The sequence below is a fragment of the Lathyrus oleraceus genome, chromosome 6 (genome assembly GCF_024323335.1).
Source record: "Lathyrus oleraceus cultivar Zhongwan6 chromosome 6, CAAS_Psat_ZW6_1.0, whole genome shotgun sequence".
In the NCBI taxonomy this organism is placed as follows: domain Eukaryota; kingdom Viridiplantae; phylum Streptophyta; class Magnoliopsida; order Fabales; family Fabaceae; genus Lathyrus; species Lathyrus oleraceus.
In genome coordinates this window covers 111,585,496-111,605,754 of record NC_066584.1, presented here as the reverse complement: position 1 = coordinate 111,605,754, position 20,259 = coordinate 111,585,496, and the positions used below count along the sequence as shown (strand labels likewise).

Below are 20,259 nucleotides of genomic sequence, written 5' to 3'. Positions count from 1 at the left end.
ATTATTCTTACAGGTGCAAATGGATCCAATGTCTTAAATACAAATATTTTGGACATATTCAAGCTGAATGCTCAAGTCTTCCAAAGAAACATAGAAGAATCTTTAATTTCACTAATGATGAAGAAGGTGAATCTAATAAAGCAAACAATATTGTGACCTTCAAAGAGGTTATACATACTAATGAGCCATCAAATTTTGAAGTGTATTACTCTTATTCATAAAGAAGATTGCACAGTGTAAGGTAACATGTCTCAACACCTGATCAAACATGATTACCGGTGCCTTAATTTTATCTACTTCATCCCATTGTACTATTGTAAGTTGTATGATAGTAATCCACACCATCAACATTTGTGTCCTCAGTGAAATGAGATGTTTCAAAGGTATCATCAACAAATTTGGCATGGCAAGCCTAATATTCTTATTCATATTGTTTGTTCATCCCATAAGGTTTTCTCTTGTGAAGATTTTCATTTTGAAAGTAGATGTAATAGACAGTTCATAGGAGAAAGAAAATATGCTACATTTTGTGATAGTCATAAGAGAAAGAAGTTTGTTAAGATGAAGATGGTTGTTGCCACTGTATAGCAGAATGTTGAAGATCGTGTTTCAGACATCATGGAAGACATGTTAGAAACTGAAACTAAGCCTTGGTACAGTAAACTTAGGGTTTTTTTACATGCGTGTTGATCTCAAAATTGCAGAAGGAAATATTTATGAAGTATGTCAAATTGAGAAGCAAACCAAGATGTCATATAAGATGATTCAACATCTTACTCATACTTTTGAATTACCACGTTTGAACTTTATAAGACTCAATCAAGAAGATGTCATTGAAGGGAAGACTGATAGTCAGGAAGGAGTTCCTCCCAACATTGAAACACCAACAGTGGTTCAGAAGAAGAAGTTAAAGAAGAATAATGATTATGACTTAATTCTTCCTATTGGTGTTCCTTCTCATATCTATAGAGTTTTGATTAATTAAAATCATGATATTATGTTGGGTGAAGTTGGTAATGGTGTTCCTCTGAGACGGTTGAACCTTAGTTATAAGATGTGTGTTCTAGATATTTCTCTCTGCGACGTTCTACGTGTTGGTAAGACTGATCTAGATGCTGGTGGAAAATGTGCTTAATATCCCACTCATGCATGGGCATATGAGAAATCATCATCTCATTCAAATGTATTTTGAGTTAGAGACCCGAGAAACCCTATATGGGAAATCAAGATGTTAATAAAGATGTGTCAGACATCATGTTTGACATGTTGACAAAGCCTCAAATTCATAAGGAGAATGATTATGTGATCACTGAGAATAATTTTGTGAGTGATAATGATCAATGAGAATAATTCCAGTTTTTGGTTCGTCCGACCGGTTCGGTCCGGTTTTTAATACATTGTTTGGAACTTCACAAAGGGGCCCCAACAAGGGTGAGTTCTTCTCTCTCTGTCGCCAGACTACTATAGTAACACTCTTGAGTTATTCTCTCTCATTCAATATCTTTTTGTTTCTTCTTCGAAATACACCTTATTTCTTAATGGACGCTTTGATCAAATTATGCAACCGCACTTGCAAAATCCCTTTAGCCAGTCTTGGGTTTCATGTTCTTGGCTTTATGTGGTCATTGTCACTACACATGTTGTGAAAGCTCTAACAAATTTAATTAATTTGTTGATATTTTCTAACACACCAAAAAAAATTAATGTGTGGGACAAAGAACAATGACAATTAAAATTTATAGACACAAACAACAAAATAAATCGGTAACTTGCCAATAGTGAAAGCAAACCCACGACAAGTGACAAGAATATAAAGGATAAAAAACACAGAGACTTATTTACCCAGATCGATCAATTCGATCTACTTTGGAGGATATAACATCTCTATGAATCATTATATTTTTAAAAGTTGTTACATACTACTACGAAAAACACATATGACACAGTTGTGAAAGACATATAATGACAGTTGTATGATCATTGTTAGGTAGTGTGTGATTCAAAGTATAATGGGGTTGATGTTCCTATAAGACTAATTGTACTTATTTAAAGTAGTAGATTTCCTTTCTTGGGTAGAGTGTCTATCAGACGTATGTGTTGTTTGCATCGAACTAATTTACCAATCTCTTATGTTATTTTATTGTTTTTCTACTTCATCATCTTGTATAAGTTAAACTACCATAATTTGGTTGTGTAACTGGTTTTTACTTTATGGTATACAGTGTCCCAGACATCGTGTCTGAAATCTATCCCCAAAATATATTATCTTTCATAAATCAATTGTACATGTTATCTCAGACATATGGTCCAAAATTTGTCCTCTTCAGAACATAATTTCAATTAACATCAAAGCAGACAGCATATTCTGTGTGGATGAGTTGCAGGGTTCTTATTATGTTCAAGATGGAGATTTTCAATGAACGGGGAGCAGTTCATAGATCAAAGATTATTTATCCTCCAAAGAATAAAGCCAAAGGCAGCTATGGAGATTGTGAAAACCAAGTAGATTATGTTTCTGAAGAAAATATCAGGCTTGATAAGATCTTTAGTAAAGTTACGAGAAAACATGACAAGATATTTGGGAATAATGTCCCAACCAATGTCAAGAACATTCAGCATAAAGACAACTCTTGTCCAAAAAATTTAATGAACAATTCATTTGAAATGGGCATCGTTTTGCATCAACACAACTCTTGCGCAGTCACAAAACAGAAACCCCGAGAATTCTGACTCTGTGAGTGTGACGACCGTCACAAGCATGTTACGACCGTCACAGGCTTGTTACGACCGTCACAGGCCCATGACGAATGTCACGCGGCCAAAAACAGAAACGCCTAGAATTCTGGATTTGTGAATGTGACGGCCGTCACAAAGCACGTGACGACCGTCACGTCCAGCTTGTTACGCTCGTCACAACTCCATGACGACCGCCACGTCCAACTTGTTACGCTCGTCACAACTCCATGGCGATCGTCACGCGACCAAAATAACAGAACTTTGAACCAGTCAACACACGTGTTCCAAAATGCCCTAAATTCACAACTCCTTGACGGCACAACCCTTGCGCCGTCACCAATCCTAATGCACCAATTTCAGACCGTCAAACACACCTCGATTGTTGATTCAGTATGATTAATCAACAGGTCATTGCTTCACCATACTAATGTCGGATTCCAAAGCAAATGACCATTGATCGCTCAAAGGAAAACAACCATTTAGTGTTTGAATGAACGAAACAGAAACAGTATATCACATATACCGTACTTTGCATTAGGATTACTTATATCATATATAAGTTGATCGGTCTCAATTGCGTAACCTATGGACGATCGATGTATCACTGCTTCACCATACTAATGTCGGTTCCGAAGCATAGTCAACATCAATCATCCAACTCGTACACTCATGATGCCAAAGTTCAATTACCCGTTTAATTAATTGATTCATTCTGTCTTTTAATCATATTAATACAGAAAGTAAACAGTTATCCGAGTCATGGTTTCGTAAGTGGCTCTGATACCACTGAAGGAGAATTGCGGTCCAAAACGCAGCGGAAATTAAATTTTTCTCCTTTAGAGATCCTTACAAATGGTCATGATCAGTGATAGAATATTTACCTCTTGTGATGATTGAAACCTTTGCTGCAGATCTCTTGTGAGGATCAAAACCTTTGATGCAGATCCACGGAGCGATCACGAACGTTGAACAATGATAACGTCTCTACTCAGTCCACACGAACGGATTCCTTCAATCTCAGTGCTAGCTGGTACGAATGAAGGTTTTGAGTGTGTGTGTGTGTGTGTGTGTGTGTGTGAGAGAGAGAGAGAGAGAGAGAGAGAGAGAGAGAGAGAAAACGAAAATAATGCAACCGCAATGAATGCTTCTGCACAAGGGTTCTATTTATAGAACCACTTGTGTGGGCTTCAAGCTAAAAGGCCCACTTAAGTGTATTTTGGCCCATATCTTATAATATGCCCAAAATCACTTAAGCCCATGGTACCTTACCATATTTCGTATTCTACTCAAGTACACCGTACCTTACGATGTTTTATAATTCACTTAAGGGCACCGTACCTTACGGTATTCCTTAGTTACTCTATCTCTCATCAATCTGTCCTTTGTGTGTGACCCTGTAGGTTTTCGCGGCATTGGCAATTATATTAAATCATGTATTTAACATAATAAATAGTGAGCGGTATCTAGCAACACATCACTGTTACCCAAGACACGAAAATGTCAAGTGATCTGACAATTCCTTCTGTGATAATACTTATGTGTATAATTACCCTTTTGCCCTTATGTCTATATTGAACACAAGGCATAAACCGTGTCATCCTTGTCCAGTTCAATATTGGGCCCATAGACATTTATCCTGTTATGCAGGATGGGCAAATTCCATCTAGGTCACTCATGTCCCTCAACATGCTTCGTGGAGTACCCATCAACTGTCTTTATGGTTATCCAGTTATGGACAACGTTGGATCAGCAATAAAGCACTCGACTCCACATCTAGGGTTCATAGTGGTTTCAGGTCGAAGAGTGGTATACACCATTATCACCATGAGAATAACTTATGACACTTTGCATAACTTTCTATATAGTATTCTCATAGCGGGTCAATCCGGTATAAATATTACTCTTAATATTCATACCTATGTTTAAGACTTGATAACTCCTTATCCATGATCCATGAGATGTGATCATCAGTCTATATACATAATAGTCTTAATGCTTTAATGTTATCCCACTTCACACTAAAGCTCGACTACGGATACTTTAAGAATAGTGTCCTTATGTTTAATGTGTTCTCATGATTAAGTCACACTTAATACATCAAACGGACTATCTATTCCAGGGACTTTATTAATCAACCATAATAAAGAAAAGCCTTTTATTATTCGATACAAGTACCAAAAGTATTGGCCTCTAGGGCTTACACCAACAGTATGGTAGTCAACCTCACCATCAACATTTGTATCCTCAGTGAAATAACATGTTGATGGTGGGTCACCCAAGGATGATGTTATATGGCGACAAGGTGTCTTCAATAAGGTATTACTTGTACCTTTTCTCCTAATAATCTCGTTAACGAGCCGTTGAACACTTTGATGTTGCTAGGATCAGGTTGCGGTTTTTGGAAGGCATCCTAGAACAGGACGTAGGCAAAGCTGCCAGAGTCTATCAAGACTCGCTTAAGATCCTAGTTGTTGTGTTGCACAGTGATGACCAGGGGGTCATTATTATGAAGATTAACTTCAATGGTATCCTCGTCATAAAAAATGATGTTAACTACTATTTTCCCTCGTGTGCCCCTGGGAAAACAAGGAGATATTACATTTGCTACAAGCACCTGCCTTGTGTATTTTCTTTTGGAGGAGGTAGAGCTACCTCCACTAGGGAAACCTTCAACTGTGATGTTTGGGTTAGAAAGTAAGTTCTTTCTCATACAAGGTAACAACCAAGATGATGAGGCAGACTTAAGATGTCACATCAATTTTCCTTGAGCTTTGCAATAAGAAACTATAGTTAACTTTTTTCATAATCTGGCGTTGACAAAATTGATCTGCTTTGGAGACAGAGTACGAATTAGAAGTTGGGCACCTTTTAGCTGAGGTCTTCAGAGTTTGAGCTAGCCAGTGAAGTTTACCTATTAACATAAGTTTTGTGATACTATTTTCTTGAGAGAATTTATGGAAACAACTTATGACAGCTATTTATGACATTGTTTATAAGATTTTTTCAACTTATTTTCATAAGTTCTTCAAGATAGCTAAATTTAATTTTCGTATTTTAATTTAAATTATAAAATAAAATATAATAATAATAATAAATTTATTTATGTTTATTTAAATAGATCGGACTGATAAATTTAAAAAAAATTATCGTAACCTTTTTAATTAAATAGGCTTATTAAAAAGCCTAGTTATTTTCTATTTAAAAAAGGTCTAGTCTGCCTTGGACCTATGTAGGCTAGGTCGTAAGTCCTTATTAGTTGGTATGACTTATTCCTATCCTTAGTGATAAAGTTCAAGCTAAATTATTCACTTAATACCGATACACTCTTTCATAAAAAGCCTTCTACATCTCTTTTTGTCAAACTTGAAATGAATGCATCGATTTCAGTTTGAGTTTGAGGAGAGTGTTAACCATAGTTATAGATAGGATTATTACTTGTATAATTTGGTTTAATTACCTACCTAAGCTATTTTTAAGGCATGTTAGTTAAAGTATATATATATATATATATATATATATATATATATATATATATATATAATATATATATATATATATATATATATATATATATATATATATATATATATATATATATATATATATATATATATATATATATATATATATATATATATATATATATATATATATATATATATATATATGACCTTCCATATTTATATAGATTTAATTGATATATATTAACAGTGTAAAAGAATTTTATACCGTCAGTTAATCCTATCCGTTGGATATTGAAATAAATTTGACTTTTATTTTAAAAATCTATAAATTAATGCAAACGAGTGATGGTGATGAATCGATAGTGTAAATTTTTTTACACGATAGTGCATAAGTTGAAAATAATATTTTCTATCAATTTCTTTTTATCTTTTGTAATGTTCTTTTATGTAGAAGTCTTTCCATTTGTCATGTTATCTAATGAACATGAGTTATTAAGTTTTAAAAACTTAATTATAAGTTTTATTTCTAATTAAATTACTAATATAAAAATATCTAGATAATTCCACATCCATTTCCCAACTCTATTACTAATAAATTACAAAATTAAAATTATGATTACATATATGATGAAGAAAATTTAGCTCCTCTTTCAAACATAGGCCAAGTGTCCCTTCAAACCATCACTTACATAGCTCGAAGGTTGAAAAGCAAGCAATCAAAAAAGAATGGAAACGAAACAATGCAAATCCTTGAATCTAGGCATCCGTTTCTCCCCGCCATTTCTTCTTCCAAAAACCACATTTTCCACAAACCATCTTCAAACCTCTTCACTCAAATTCTTCATCTTCATCTTCATGGCATGCTATACTATTCTTCAAACAATTCTTGATTTCGTGGTGCCATACAAATTATGAAAAATGAGGAATTTTGTTTCCTACATTGCACTCTTTTTCCTTTTCTCTTTCACTCTTTTACCGAGAATTCATTGTGCCGAAGGAGCTTTTGCCCCGTCCTTTTACACCGATGAAATCTACAAGGAGCTTCAGAATATCGCTATTCTTTTGAATAAGGATATTAAATCAAGTTTAGGTTTCTGCATTAAGGATCCGTGAGTCTTATTTCATCATTCTGTTTTTTTTTTTTTTACTTCAATTATGTTTCTATAAAAGCATTCATTGATACATTTTGAAGTAGTATGTATTTATTTTTGTTGATCATCATACTTTTTACTTTTTTTTCAGGAAAAAAGATTGGGAAGAAGCTTTTGATTTTACGGGAAAGTTGGATTTTGTTGAATCTTGTGTTAAGAAAAAAGGTACAAGCTTTCATATCATATTGAGATTTTAGCATCTGACAAAGTTCAAATCAAATTCATCCAAAATTCTAAGTTGTTTTTAACATTCATTTTATACTATTTCATAAATATAATGTGATTTAGTTGACAGGAGATTTCAGGGATCGTATATGTACTGCAGCTGAAATAAGGTACTACTTCCATGGTTTCTTGGTACAGGGAGCAGCTACTGACAATTATGTAAAACCTAACAAGAATTGCAATTTGACCTCATGGGTTTCTGGTTGTGAACCTGGATGGGGTTGTAGTACGAGCACTGATATTGATCTAAAAAAAGACACAAAGGAAATTCCAAAGAGAACCAAAAACTGTAAACCTTGTTGTGAGGGTTTTTTCTGTCCTCAAGGATTGACTTGTATGATACGTAAGTATATGATACCTCTTGAACTCATAATTTTAATTTGCAGCTCGAGTATTACAGTTTTAACATTTCTCATTTCCCTATGAATGAAGCTTGCCCGCTAGGTTCTTATTGCCCGCTTGCAAAACTGAACAACCAGACTGGACTATGTGACCCGTAAGCTCCACCTTGCTGTTAACTCTTACCATTGTTGTCTAAGTTGCATCCCTAAAACGTAAAAACAAATTTGCAGATATAGTTATCAGATACCTCAGGGAGAACCAGATCATACTTGTGGCAGTGCTGATATTTGGACTGGTGTGGTGAACAATAGCGATATATTTTGTTCTCCCGGATCATACTGCCCAACAACAACACGTAAAGTTTCTTGTGATCGTGGGTATTGATTTATCCCATTCCTCCTTCTGATGTTGCCTAAATTGTCTAAAATTATTGTCACAGCCAAACTCTCACTGATTTCTCAACTCTCTTAACTTTTTTACTCATTATGCCTAAACTGTCCAAAATAATATTGTCACAACTAAACTCACACTTCTTTTCATGTTCATCACAACCAAACTCATACTGATTTCTCAACTTTCTTACTCGTTATGCCTTTCCAATTTCAGATATTACTGCAGGATGGGTTCTACTCATCAGAATCGTAAGTCTATTTTATCGTTACATATATTTCAAGTCTTGTTTATTTGGCTAATTTATGCCATCATTGCATCCTAAAAATATGTGCTTGATAAATTAGTAAGATTTTAGGATCTATCATTTACCTTTCTCTAAATTTCCTCCTCTCCTCACCTAGTGATCTTGAAAATTTTAAATGGAAATGTTTTGAGAAAATACAAAAATTAGAGCTTCTTTAGGTAAAATTATAATCCTCATACTTTTTTGATTGTGAGAAAAAATATATATGTTTAAGAAATCTTAAGGAGAAAAAACGTAATCACATATCCAGTTGCACAACTTACCATAAAATTTACAGCATAGTTGACACTTGACATGATAAAATGAGCTAGACGCAAACAAACAAAAAAGTTTTTATCCGCAACTGATTTAATTTTCCTGTATCATTTACACTCTCTAGAGGATACTATTCAGAAGCTTAGTTTGTATTGTTTATTTTTGCAGCATGCTCCAGGTTCAGCCAATGTAATCCAAACACAACAAACCAAAATATGCATGCTTATGGCGCTCTGCTTATTGTAAGTAAAATTCAATGTGACATTGGATGAATTCATTCTCACTTTGGATCTTTTTTCTCTTAATTTTTTCTTCATTGGTAGAAATTTGGAAAACTCCCATTCAACTTTACTCTTTTCGTTTCACGCTCTATCAGAGTTTTTATTGCAAGGTGGTTTTGGAATTAATATTCTTGATGGTTTGACTCATAGATATTGTGGTTTATCTTACAAACATATTATTAACTCTTTTGTTCCTTTATCTTCTTTGCTCAAACACTGGTGTCTTATCTCATAGTATGAAGAAACACAACACGAGATCAGCATAAAAATGTCCCAAAATTTACTTGTTTTTGTTATTTATGTATATTTTATGAAAGGGCATGCAATACTTTGAAATATTTTTCAAGCATTCCTTCTTTCTTTTCTAGTTTATCATATTTGGCATCATTAATTTCCCTTTGTAGGTTGCATTGAGTACTGTCTTGATCTTCATTTATAATTGTTCTGATCAAGTTCTAGCTACTCGAGAAAGAAGAAAAGCTAAATCCAGAGAAGCTGCAGCAAAACAGGTAAGAGAAACTGTACAAGCTAGAGAAAGGTGGAAGATAGCAAAAGATGCTGCTAAAATGAATAAGCCAGGATTGCAAGATCAGCTAGTCCGCACGTTTTCTCGCAGAAAATCAGCAAAGCATGGGGAGCAAGCTAATCCTGCTACAGGCAATTCAGTTTTGCCACCTATGCCTCCAGAACAACCATCTCCAGCCACAAAAGACCAATCAAAGGAACCTAGCAACCTTACTAAAATGTTGAATTCCCTTGAGAATGACCCTAATAGTAATGAAGGATTCAATCTAAAGATTGGGGACAAAAATATTAAAAAACAATTGCCTAAGGGAAAAAATTTACATACACAAAGCCAAATTTTAAGGTATGCTTATGGTCAGATTGAGAAGGAGAAAGCTCAACAAGACAAAAATAACTTGACCTTCTCAGGAGTGATTTCAATGGCCGCCGATGGTGAGGAGGTTAGATCGAGGCCTGCGATCGAGGTAGCTTTCAAAGATTTAACCCTTACTTTGAAAGGGAAAAGAAAACATGTAATGAGGTGTGTGACAGGTAAAATCATGCCTGGTCGTGTTTCAGCTGTGATGGGTCCTTCGGGAGCTGGAAAAACTACATTTCTTTCTGCTCTAGCAGGGAAAATAAGAGGATGCACTATGACAGGCTCAATTCTAATCAATGGAAGAGCTGAATCCATTCACTGTTACCAGAAAATTATTGGATATGTGCCGCAAGATGATATTGTGCATGGGAACTTGACAGTGGAGGAAAATCTTCGTTTCAGTGCAAGATGCAGGTACCCCACTTTCCATGTAGAACTTAATTTTACATTTTTATTGTGAATGCTTGAAATGTATGTAATTTGTTTATTTTCTTATGAAAGGAGTAATCCTTTGTATAAGGGGAAACCTTTGGAGGAGATCTCTCTACCTTACTCTTTTTCATTCACTCAATAAAAATTTCTTTCTTACCATCTGCTTCTATTACTTACTTCTCTTTATTCGTTTGTATAAAAAAATGTCATGTATATTGTGTTTGGTATATTTTAGAGTATCTCTTAAGATTAGTTCCTATATTACTTGGTTATTTTTTTATTCTGTATATTATTGAGTTTTTACCCCCTTTCTAATTGTCATTTCATTTTAAATGTCTGTTTATTACTGGAGACTATCTGATGACCTGCCAAAACCAGATAAGGTTCTGATTGTTGAAAGAGTAATTGAAACCTTGGGACTCCAGGGAATAAGAGATTCCGTCGTTGGAACAGTAGAGAGGCGAGGCATATCTGGTGGGCAACGAAAACGTGTAAATGTAGGGTTGGAGATGGTTATGGAGCCTTCATTATTAATCTTAGATGAGCCTACAACTGGTCTTGACAGTGCATCTTCCACTTTACTGCTGAAAGCACTTCGTCGTGAAGCTGCTGAAGGAGTAAACGTCTGCATGGTACTTCACCAACCGAGGTAATGTTACCCCTCTCTCTTTCCCAACATAAAGTTAAAATCTTACTTTTGAATTTGTTGTTATACAGCTATACTTTGTTCAGAACGTTTGATGATATAATATTTCTAGCAAAAGGAGGTCTTACTGCATATCACGGTCCTGTAAAAAAAGTAGAAGAATACTTTGCTGGCATTGGAATCGTTGTTCCTGATCGCGTGAATCCTCCTGACCATTATATTGACATTTTGGAAGGTTTAGTGAAACCAAATGAAGGTGTGACTTATCAACAGCTACCTGTGAGATGGATGCTTCATAATGGTTACCCAGTACCACCAGATATGCTTCATTTTGCTGATGAAATTTCTGCTTCATCATCTTCCACAAATACAAATCATGTAACTAAGGGTACTGAGGAGGCTACTGATCAATCATTTGCGGGAGAGTTTTGGGAGGAAATGAAAAGTAATGTGCAGTTGCAAAAAGATCATATAGAGGCAACCTTCTTATCGATCAAGGATTTATCAAACCGAAGAACACCTGGTATAAGTCGCCAGTATAGATACTACCTTGGGCGGTAAGAAATCCTCCATACCAACCTATGATTTAATATTGACTATTTATTAATAACTTGGTCCATTCCTTCCAGGGTTGGTAAGCAGCAGCTCCGAGAAGCAAAGTCACAAGCAGTTGATTATCTCCTTTTATTAGTTGCTGGTGCTATCTTGGGAACTCTTACCAAAGTAAATGACGAAACATTTGGGTCTCTTGGATACACATATACTGTCATTGCTGTTTGTAAGTTTTAAAGCTCCTACAAAGTACAGAATTAGTCTCATTTTTCACCAACTCGAACTATTTCGCTTATTTATATTGTATATACGCAGCTCTACTTTGCAAGATTGCAGCTCTGAGATCATTTTCTCTGGATAAATTACAATACTGGAGGGAGAGTGCATCCGGGATCAGCAGTCTAGCTCATTTTTTATCCAAAGATACAATTGATCTTTTCAGTACATTAGTCAAACCTCTTATTTATCTATCCATGTTTTACTTCTTTAGCAATCCAAGATCAACCTTCGGAAGTAATTACGCGGTTTTGGTGTGCCTTGTGTACTGTGTGACTGGCATGGCTTACGCATTAGCAATTTATTTCGAGCCTGCTCCTGCTCAGCTGGTATGTATCATATCAATTTATATACCACCATTTTCTTACACGGAATTACTCATAAATTAATAACTCTCGTTTTTCTCTTGTAGTGGTCAGTGCTTCTCCCGGTTGTTATGACTCTCATTGCAAACCAGACAAGAGATACTCTCTTTATGAAGATCCTTATCAAAATGTGTTACCCGAATTGGGCTTTGGAGGCCTTTATTATTGCAAATGCTGAAAGGTGTGTTTTTCATATACTTGAAAACACATTGTTCATGTTATGGCATAAACATAACTGAATTTTACTAATCTTGCCATCTAATACTATTCCAATTTGCTATTTTTTCTTCAGGTACACTGGGGTGTGGTTGATAACTCGCTGTAGTTCATTGATGAATAGCAGTTATAATGTCAGTGATTGGCCTATATGTCTAGTTGTTCTCATTGCTTATGGTATAGTTGCTCGAATTGTGGCATTCATTTGTCTCATAATCACCCAAAAGAAGTGATTTAGGTAGGATGTGAATGTTTAAGATCACATTTACATGTGTCATAGCAACTAGGGATAGTTTTCAATTTTCTATGTATGTAAGTAAAATTTTATGTTTTTACATTTTATCCTTGTTCGTTAGTTTGTAAAGAAAATTATAGGTTTAATAATACTGCTAAATGTGGAAAACTCCACCATGCACGCAAGATGTTTGATGAAATAACTGAACGAAATGTTGTGTGATAGACTCCAATGATTGTAGACAAAAAGCATGAAAAATGATCGCCCACCGTGGGGCTCGAACCCACGACCACAAGGTTAAGAGCCTTGCGCTCTACCAACTGAGCTAGACGGGCTGTTGTTTCCTTGATCATATTAGTTGATTAATATTGTTAAACAATACTTGTAAAAATAATTTGAACTTTACCTTTTAAAAACTTTTATTCTTTTACTTCAGATATTCTAGCATGTCATTACACATATGTTCTATGTTAATTCACTTTTTTTAACCTGTTTCAAATTTTATACAGAGAAAAGGTGAGATTTTAGTAACACGATACGTGTGAAAATTACTCTAAGAATATTTGGTATTACAACTCCTTTATTTTTTTCTTTTTTTTTAATCAATTAGTATATCACATGTTTTTTTTTCCTTTTTAAATATAAAAAATGTTTTGATAACCATTTAGTCATAATTACCTCATTTAAATATAATAATTTTAAGTAATTTGAATTTATAGTGTTTGAGGTTGAGGGAGAGGAATTGGAAAAAGCTTTTCTATCTTATATATTTTCACACAATATGCAATCTTGATTATTGATAATATCCAATAATTTTAATTTAAGTTACATGGATTGGTAGTTTCACGTAATGTTTGATTTCATCCACTAATTTTTTTAATCGCACGGATAATTTTTGTATAATTTTTGTCAAGAATTATAAGTTTGTTTATGAAATTCTAAAATCTACAGAATATTGGGTCATTGTCTCCTGCCCTCTCAAACAATTCATAACGTCTCACTAGTATGTTTGCTTTCATTTTTCTAATTCGGGCTAAGCCATTAAAACTAACAAATTTCATATTTTTTTCTCGTGATATTTTTGTCACATATGTCATACTCATTTTTTGCAATATTTCTTTTATGGTTAACCAATTGTCTCTCTGATTTTTTGGTACTCTTCTTATTTTTCCTCATCTAGATTCTTGGTCAGAGTCCATATCATTTTTTTCCCTTTCCTTTTTGACCATCTAGCTTTTCGTGGAGTGTTTGTTGGATGAATTGTATATTTGTTTGTATCTGTTTTTGTTCTAGTTTAGGGTGTTGGATTTAGCGTTCTCTTTAATTTATGAATCCTTTTGTCTTATTAATTTTCTTTTGTATTCTTTTTATTTTTTTATATAATATATCTATTTTCCTTTAAAAAAAACTTTGCGATAACACTAATTAAATAGACCAAATTCATTTTCTAATCCTTTAAATTTGGTGTTTGTAATAATTTGATTTTTTTAATTATTTTAATTCCAAGTCAATCCTTTAGTATGAAGTTGTGTAAATATGGTCCAAAATGTGTCATTCGATAATAAATGTTGATGTGACCCTTAAATGTGTGACATATTAAATTGGGTGACATAAATCGAAGTGAAAGGTTTTTGGTCCATCAGGATTCTCATTTATCTTCTTCAATGTTAAGAACTCTATTTTTCCACAAACGGAAAACCCTAAATAAATCCCATTATCCAAAAATCCAATACAATCAACCAATAGAGAGAGTAAATTTTAGAGTTGTGGATATTGGTGGTATGTTTTCTTTTCTTATTAATTTTGACGTTGTGTTAAGAAGTTGTTCTTAGAATAATTTATTTACTATACTGGGCTTTTTACACTTTTACCTTTTGTAATATTTAACCTTATACACTATGAGCTAAATTCTTTTTTTTATTTAATTAAATCATTATTCAAATAATCATATATTTAAATATTTTTTTATCTAAATATTCGATTATGTGATTCAATAAATTTGTGTAACATTGTCAATAATATTAAATTATTATTTAATATTATAAACCTCGGATGATATCTAATCATACATCACTATTTGACATAACATTCTCGTAATAATTATCATGTGTTATAATACCATTTTATTTTTATATCAATAATTAACATAAGATATAATAGGTGTCATCCTTATATATATATATATATATATATATATATATATATATATATATATATATATATATATATATATATATATATATATATATATATCACTCAGAGCCTGAATTTTAATATGGGGCAGAGTTAAAGAAAAATAGAATAATAAGATTAAGATAACCTAAAACATATTAATGGGTCATCTCAGAGCCTGAATTGCTAATATTTTCTCATTTTCTTTATCTATATATCCTAACCTAGTTGGTCATGATATGGATTTCACAATAGCGCCATCTAAAAATATCAAAGTCCTACCTAGTTAATATTTTGGTCTTCTCAATTTAAGTGATGATTGTAATTTCTTTAACCATCTTTTTGTTGTTGAGTTTGACAATGTTCTAGAGTTTGGGTTTGGTGTTATTAATGATAACCATGTTGGAATAGATATTAATAGTATACAATCAAATACATTTGTTATTGCTAGTTATTATATCGATGATTGAACATGATAAGATCTTAATATTATATCTTGGAAAACCAGATATAATTTGAGTTGATTAAGATTCTTAAATGAATGTTGTTAGTGTTAAATGATAGACTTCAATCTATAGGGGGTGAATAGATTACTAGTTTAAAAAATTTAATAAAAAACAGTTTTGAAAATTTTATGGCAAGCGATAGTAACCCGGATCGAATCATCTAACCGAACCTTTATCGAAAAGCTTGAATATGCGCTAATGCTATCAATGTATGATAATGAACACAAATTGATCAAAGACTTTTAATCACTACCAATTGAATGATATGCTACAAGGATAGTATATTTCCAATGATCAAACACACACAAAAATATTTTGAGACAAATTATCGAACACCTTGTGTGCAATCGAAATTGTTTGGAAATTTATATGGTTTTGTTGATCTTAAAATTCAATCACAGTCTAAAGTATTGTGATCAAATCAACAAAACTTCTTTCAAAATGTAATCAAAAATATTATCAAAATGAATTGATTGCACGATAGATGAATTCAATAATTTATAAATGAAAAATAAAAGAGATAGAGAGGGAGAAAGAGTACACAAGAATTTGTTTTGGCAGTTCCCCAATCGACCTTATTATGGGTACGTATGTCCCTCATTCGAACTCAAATTGAGATAATGAAATTAAGCTTACTTTGCAAAAGTATGTATACAAGAGAGATGTAGCAATTCAACCCTACAAACCATAAGTTTGATATTGATTATGACAATTTCTTTTCCCTTGATCAAAGCTTGATCAAGTAACCCAACAATGCCGATTTGATTCACTATCTCACGCTACTTATTTGCAAGAAACTTATTGTTCTTCAAAGCTTTCACTCGATCGAATCCAAACCGCGAATAATTGTAACCTAAGATTTACCAATATGATTCACCGTCTCACGCTACTCCCTTGCAAGAATCTCTCGTTATTCAAAGCTTTCACTCGATCGGATCGAAATTACGTAATCTTATCCAAAACCTTCAAATCCCAAATTGATCTTGAAGAAAAACTCCACCTTGGTTTTCTTATTTGAAACCCTTAAAGATCTCAACCCATTTTATAATTCAATCAACCTAAATTGGACCTCATCAATCCTAATTCTAAATGGCACCCAAACAAAGAATGATCATGTGTAGTTTATTTATGTGTATGCATAGAATGAGGTTGAATATGATGAGAACTCTTTGAAATTTCGATTTCATGTAGGTTTACTCTAGAACCTTGCTAGAAAATGATGTTTGCACGAAGTATATATATGAAAGCAAGTATGAAGCAAAAGGAATTCAAACGGAATAGAAAACAATGCAAATTTCAAGATTTTTAATGTATGTGTGACCTATGTGAGTCATGTGTCAACATATAAGATGCATGTGTTGACCTGTAGAGGCCATGCGTCAACCTGTATATGTCATGTGTCGATATGTAGAGGTGACACATCAAACCGAGCCTACATGCTTTAAAAATGCAGTACATGAGCCGACCTGAAAACCGGATGTGTCGACCTGTATAGAAAATTTATGTCTATGTGTCGACCTATAGAGCGTATGTGTCGACACATAGTTGTTTTTCACATGAAAAACAATTTTTGATGCATGAAACATTTTCTTTTATGCATGAAACTTTTTCTTTGATGCATGGATATTTTCTAAACCTTTCCCAACATATTGTTATGCTTCCTAATTCTCAAATGACAACTAGACCCAGAGGATATCGTTTAATGTACATAAACGCTAAAATATCCTAGTTTTGACATTATACAAAATACATCTAACGGAAAGTTGCACTCACATACTTCCCCTTTTTTATGATGGAAAAACTTGAGATGATGTGTTTTGTGTCTTAATGAAGGCTCCCCCTGAATGTATGCATCATAGCTACATATATTTCCCCCCCCCCCCCCCCCTTTTGACAACACCAAAAAGAGACAATGTAAGTTATTAGCAGTATCACATAGATTCAATATATCACATATACAATATACCATACAGAGGCATCTGCAAAGATAAGAACGTGCGCTCACATACATGAAGATACACAATAGAGATTAACACAACATAAATAGAATGGAAATATAACAACATTACACAATTGTCATTCAAGGCAATACACATAGTAAAACCATTGTCTCATATTCAAACAAATAGTAACATTTTCAAGACATAACTAACAGCAAAATAAACCAACAAAAAAAGGAATGCATGATGACTCTAAGTATGACTCAAAGAAATTCACCACAAGAATGAGACTCAAAGACACAACACAACAACACTTCATCATCATCCATTGCCCCTAGGCATTAGCCTCACTCCTTTATGCCATCCTTGTCCATCATTACCATAGTTATGATCCAAGAAGTCGCACATTTCTCGGTAAAGTTGAGCATAATGATAATGGCTCTCATTTTGGATTGAGATCATATGGTTAATCCTAGCAATCGTAGCTGCATGATTTGCATCCATCTCATTCTGCATAGACACAATACTTTTGTCACATAAGAAGCAAAGGCTTCAAAATTGGCATCTTATGCAGTCATGTGTTCTTGCATTAGACCGAATATCTCCACTTGAACAGCCTCAAAGGCATCTCGCCTCCTATAATCTTCCTCATAACGCTCATCTTGCCTCAATTGCATGTTCTGAAGCATAGTTATGATGGAAGACGAATCACCAAATCCAGCACCAAAGGTATTACCATGAGCATCACCATTAGTAGCATCTTGCATAAAAGCATCACCTTTAGGAACATCATTAGAAGTAAAAATTGGTTGATCATCATCCATATGTGCCTCAACAACATCATCACCAAACTCTACAGGATCATCAAAATTATATATCTTCCTACCATTCTTTCCCATACGGAAGTAGTGCGCCTAACGGTTAACATCCCAAAAGTAACCCATGTTGGTTAGGGTATGTTGAGAGAACTCTTGAGCCTGGCCTAGAGATCTATACTGAAGATTAGGCATCCCAATGTTGAAATAGTTTAAAATCCTGGCAATCATGGAGACACAATAGAATGAAGTCCCTTTGTTGCATTCTGTAATGGAGAATATTTGAGATACAAAGTAATGTGCCCAATTAATTTTGATCTTGTTCAAAATAATATAGACCAGATCAATTCCAGCACCGTCTATTCTTGAGAATCTTCCATTCTTTGGGCGTAAAACATGAAAAACTAGCTACAATAAAATACTAGGAACCATCTTCAATTTACCAGGTTTAATAGGATCATAACTATCAGCAGAATGAAGAGCCCTAAGTAACTAATTCAGATGTATGTTCCACTTAAAATGTTGATGAAGGTTGGTATATGTCACCAACAGTTCAACGTCTTTATCATCATCAACATCAACAATAGTAATACCAAACAAAGACTTTCAAAGATCACTAGTGAACTCATAAACAATGTTACTTATGGTAAACTTGTAGGATGAACCTCTCATATCATGTAACCCAGAGTAGAATACACAAATGAGGTCTTCATTATAATTCTTGGAAGGCTTCAGAAATTAATCAATTTGTTGATGCACAACTAGACTAACAACATCTGGAATATCCAAATAACCAACCATAATAGGCTTCCAAACGTATTGCTTCACAACAAGTCGGCGTTGATGTTTTTGCTCAAATTCTTCAACACACATAGTTGAAACCAATGAAAAAGGAGTTTCTGGTACTGTAGACGATGTAGTTGCATTACCCTTACATTTAGAATCACCTTTGGTTTTTTAAAGCGTATGTGCCATGGAGAATTGTTCTAACAAAGTTTGCACACCAATTGTTCGATGAAATGTGTGAACAAGAAGTGAAGATGTTTGAGAGATGATTGATTATCCACAAACTCAAATCAGACAAACGACCATAAAAACATATAAAGATGTGAAGAAAAAAATGAGATCAAATTTGGAACTTTGAAGAATTTGGGTGAATGAGGGTTTTAGAAGATGAAATTAAGAAAATTGATGAAAAGCTAAATGATTTGATGGAGATTTGAATATATATGATATATGGTGAATGAATATAAAAAGAGTTAATGAAAATTTTAAGTGTTTGCAAGATTCAAGAAGAAATGAAGAGCATTGGAGATTTGGTGCATCTATGAGAGGAAATGTGAAATAAAGTGAAATGTCCCAAAAATGATTTATGAGTCGACCTCTTGGAAGCATGTGCCAGCCTGAAAAGGTCATGGGTCAACACATACTGAAACAAGTTTGAAAAACTTCAAAAATTAATTCTATATGTTGACTTATACAAAGATGAGTCGACACGTACTGAACCAATTTTGAAAAACTCAGGAAAAAAATTTATGTGTCGACACATGAGGTCCAAAAATTGAGATTTTTGACACATGAATTTGGGATGACTTTGGAAGACTCAACTTGACACATGCATAACTAGTTTATCAGAGACAGATGCAAGTGATTGTTTTTCATGATTTGCTAGCCAATAATATGCAAACACGCAAATGTAAGCATGAAATATTAAAATATATAAAACACATGTAAATATATTTAGAATAAGGCCACTATAAACATGTTAAATGAAACACACATAGGTTATCACTTGAAATTTTTGGAAATGAACACTCATAACATGTATCACACACACAATATATCACATACCTTTGAAAAGTAAACAGGTAAAAGAATGAATTTACTTTCAAAGCGAAAGTTGAAACGGTACTACCTCACCTTACGAATGACAGAGGACGCACTTGCATTTCACAAGGAACTCTCAAAAGAAAGTTGGAATAAATGAAAAATGTGCCACAAACTCTTTTGACAATAAACATTCTTACCACTTTTATCTTTGCAAAAGTATTCGAAAGTGTGATTAATAAT

General features: G+C 33.6%; 1 protein-coding gene and 1 non-coding gene across 2 annotated transcripts; one reads left to right on the top strand and one right to left on the bottom strand.

Moving 5' to 3' along the window:
- The first annotated feature begins 6,813 nt into the window (after nucleotides 1-6,813).
- On the top strand, nucleotides 6,814-12,969 carry LOC127097038 (putative white-brown complex homolog protein 30). The gene is made up of 14 exons (XM_051035554.1): nucleotides 6,814-7,309; nucleotides 7,443-7,516; nucleotides 7,647-7,919; nucleotides 8,009-8,072; nucleotides 8,149-8,295; nucleotides 8,525-8,559; nucleotides 9,039-9,112; nucleotides 9,556-10,448; nucleotides 10,819-11,115; nucleotides 11,184-11,669; nucleotides 11,742-11,890; nucleotides 11,980-12,269; nucleotides 12,353-12,486; nucleotides 12,598-12,969. Exons 1-14 carry the CDS (start codon nucleotides 7,119-7,121, stop codon nucleotides 12,752-12,754), a joined length of 3,264 nt encoding a protein of 1,087 aa, XP_050891511.1. The 5' UTR covers nucleotides 6,814-7,118; the 3' UTR covers nucleotides 12,755-12,969.
- Nucleotides 12,970-13,018: 49 nt separating this feature from the next.
- Nucleotides 13,019-13,091, bottom strand: TRNAK-CUU (transfer RNA lysine (anticodon CUU)). The gene has a single exon. It is a non-coding gene; the product is annotated as a tRNA-Lys (tRNA).
- Between the last annotated feature and the right edge of the window lie 7,168 nt (nucleotides 13,092-20,259).

Excerpts from the sequence above, each read along its gene's own strand:
- LOC127097038 (XM_051035554.1), top strand. The coding sequence starts at position 7,119 with ATGAGGAATTTTGTTTCCTACATTGCACTCTTTTTCCTTTTCTCTTTC. Across the intron at positions 8,073-8,148 it reads CAGACTGGACTATGTGACCC|ATATAGTTATCAGATACCTC; the intron begins GTAAGCTCCACC and ends ACAAATTTGCAG. Across the intron at positions 11,116-11,183 it reads ATGGTACTTCACCAACCGAG|CTATACTTTGTTCAGAACGT; the intron begins GTAATGTTACCC and ends GTTGTTATACAG.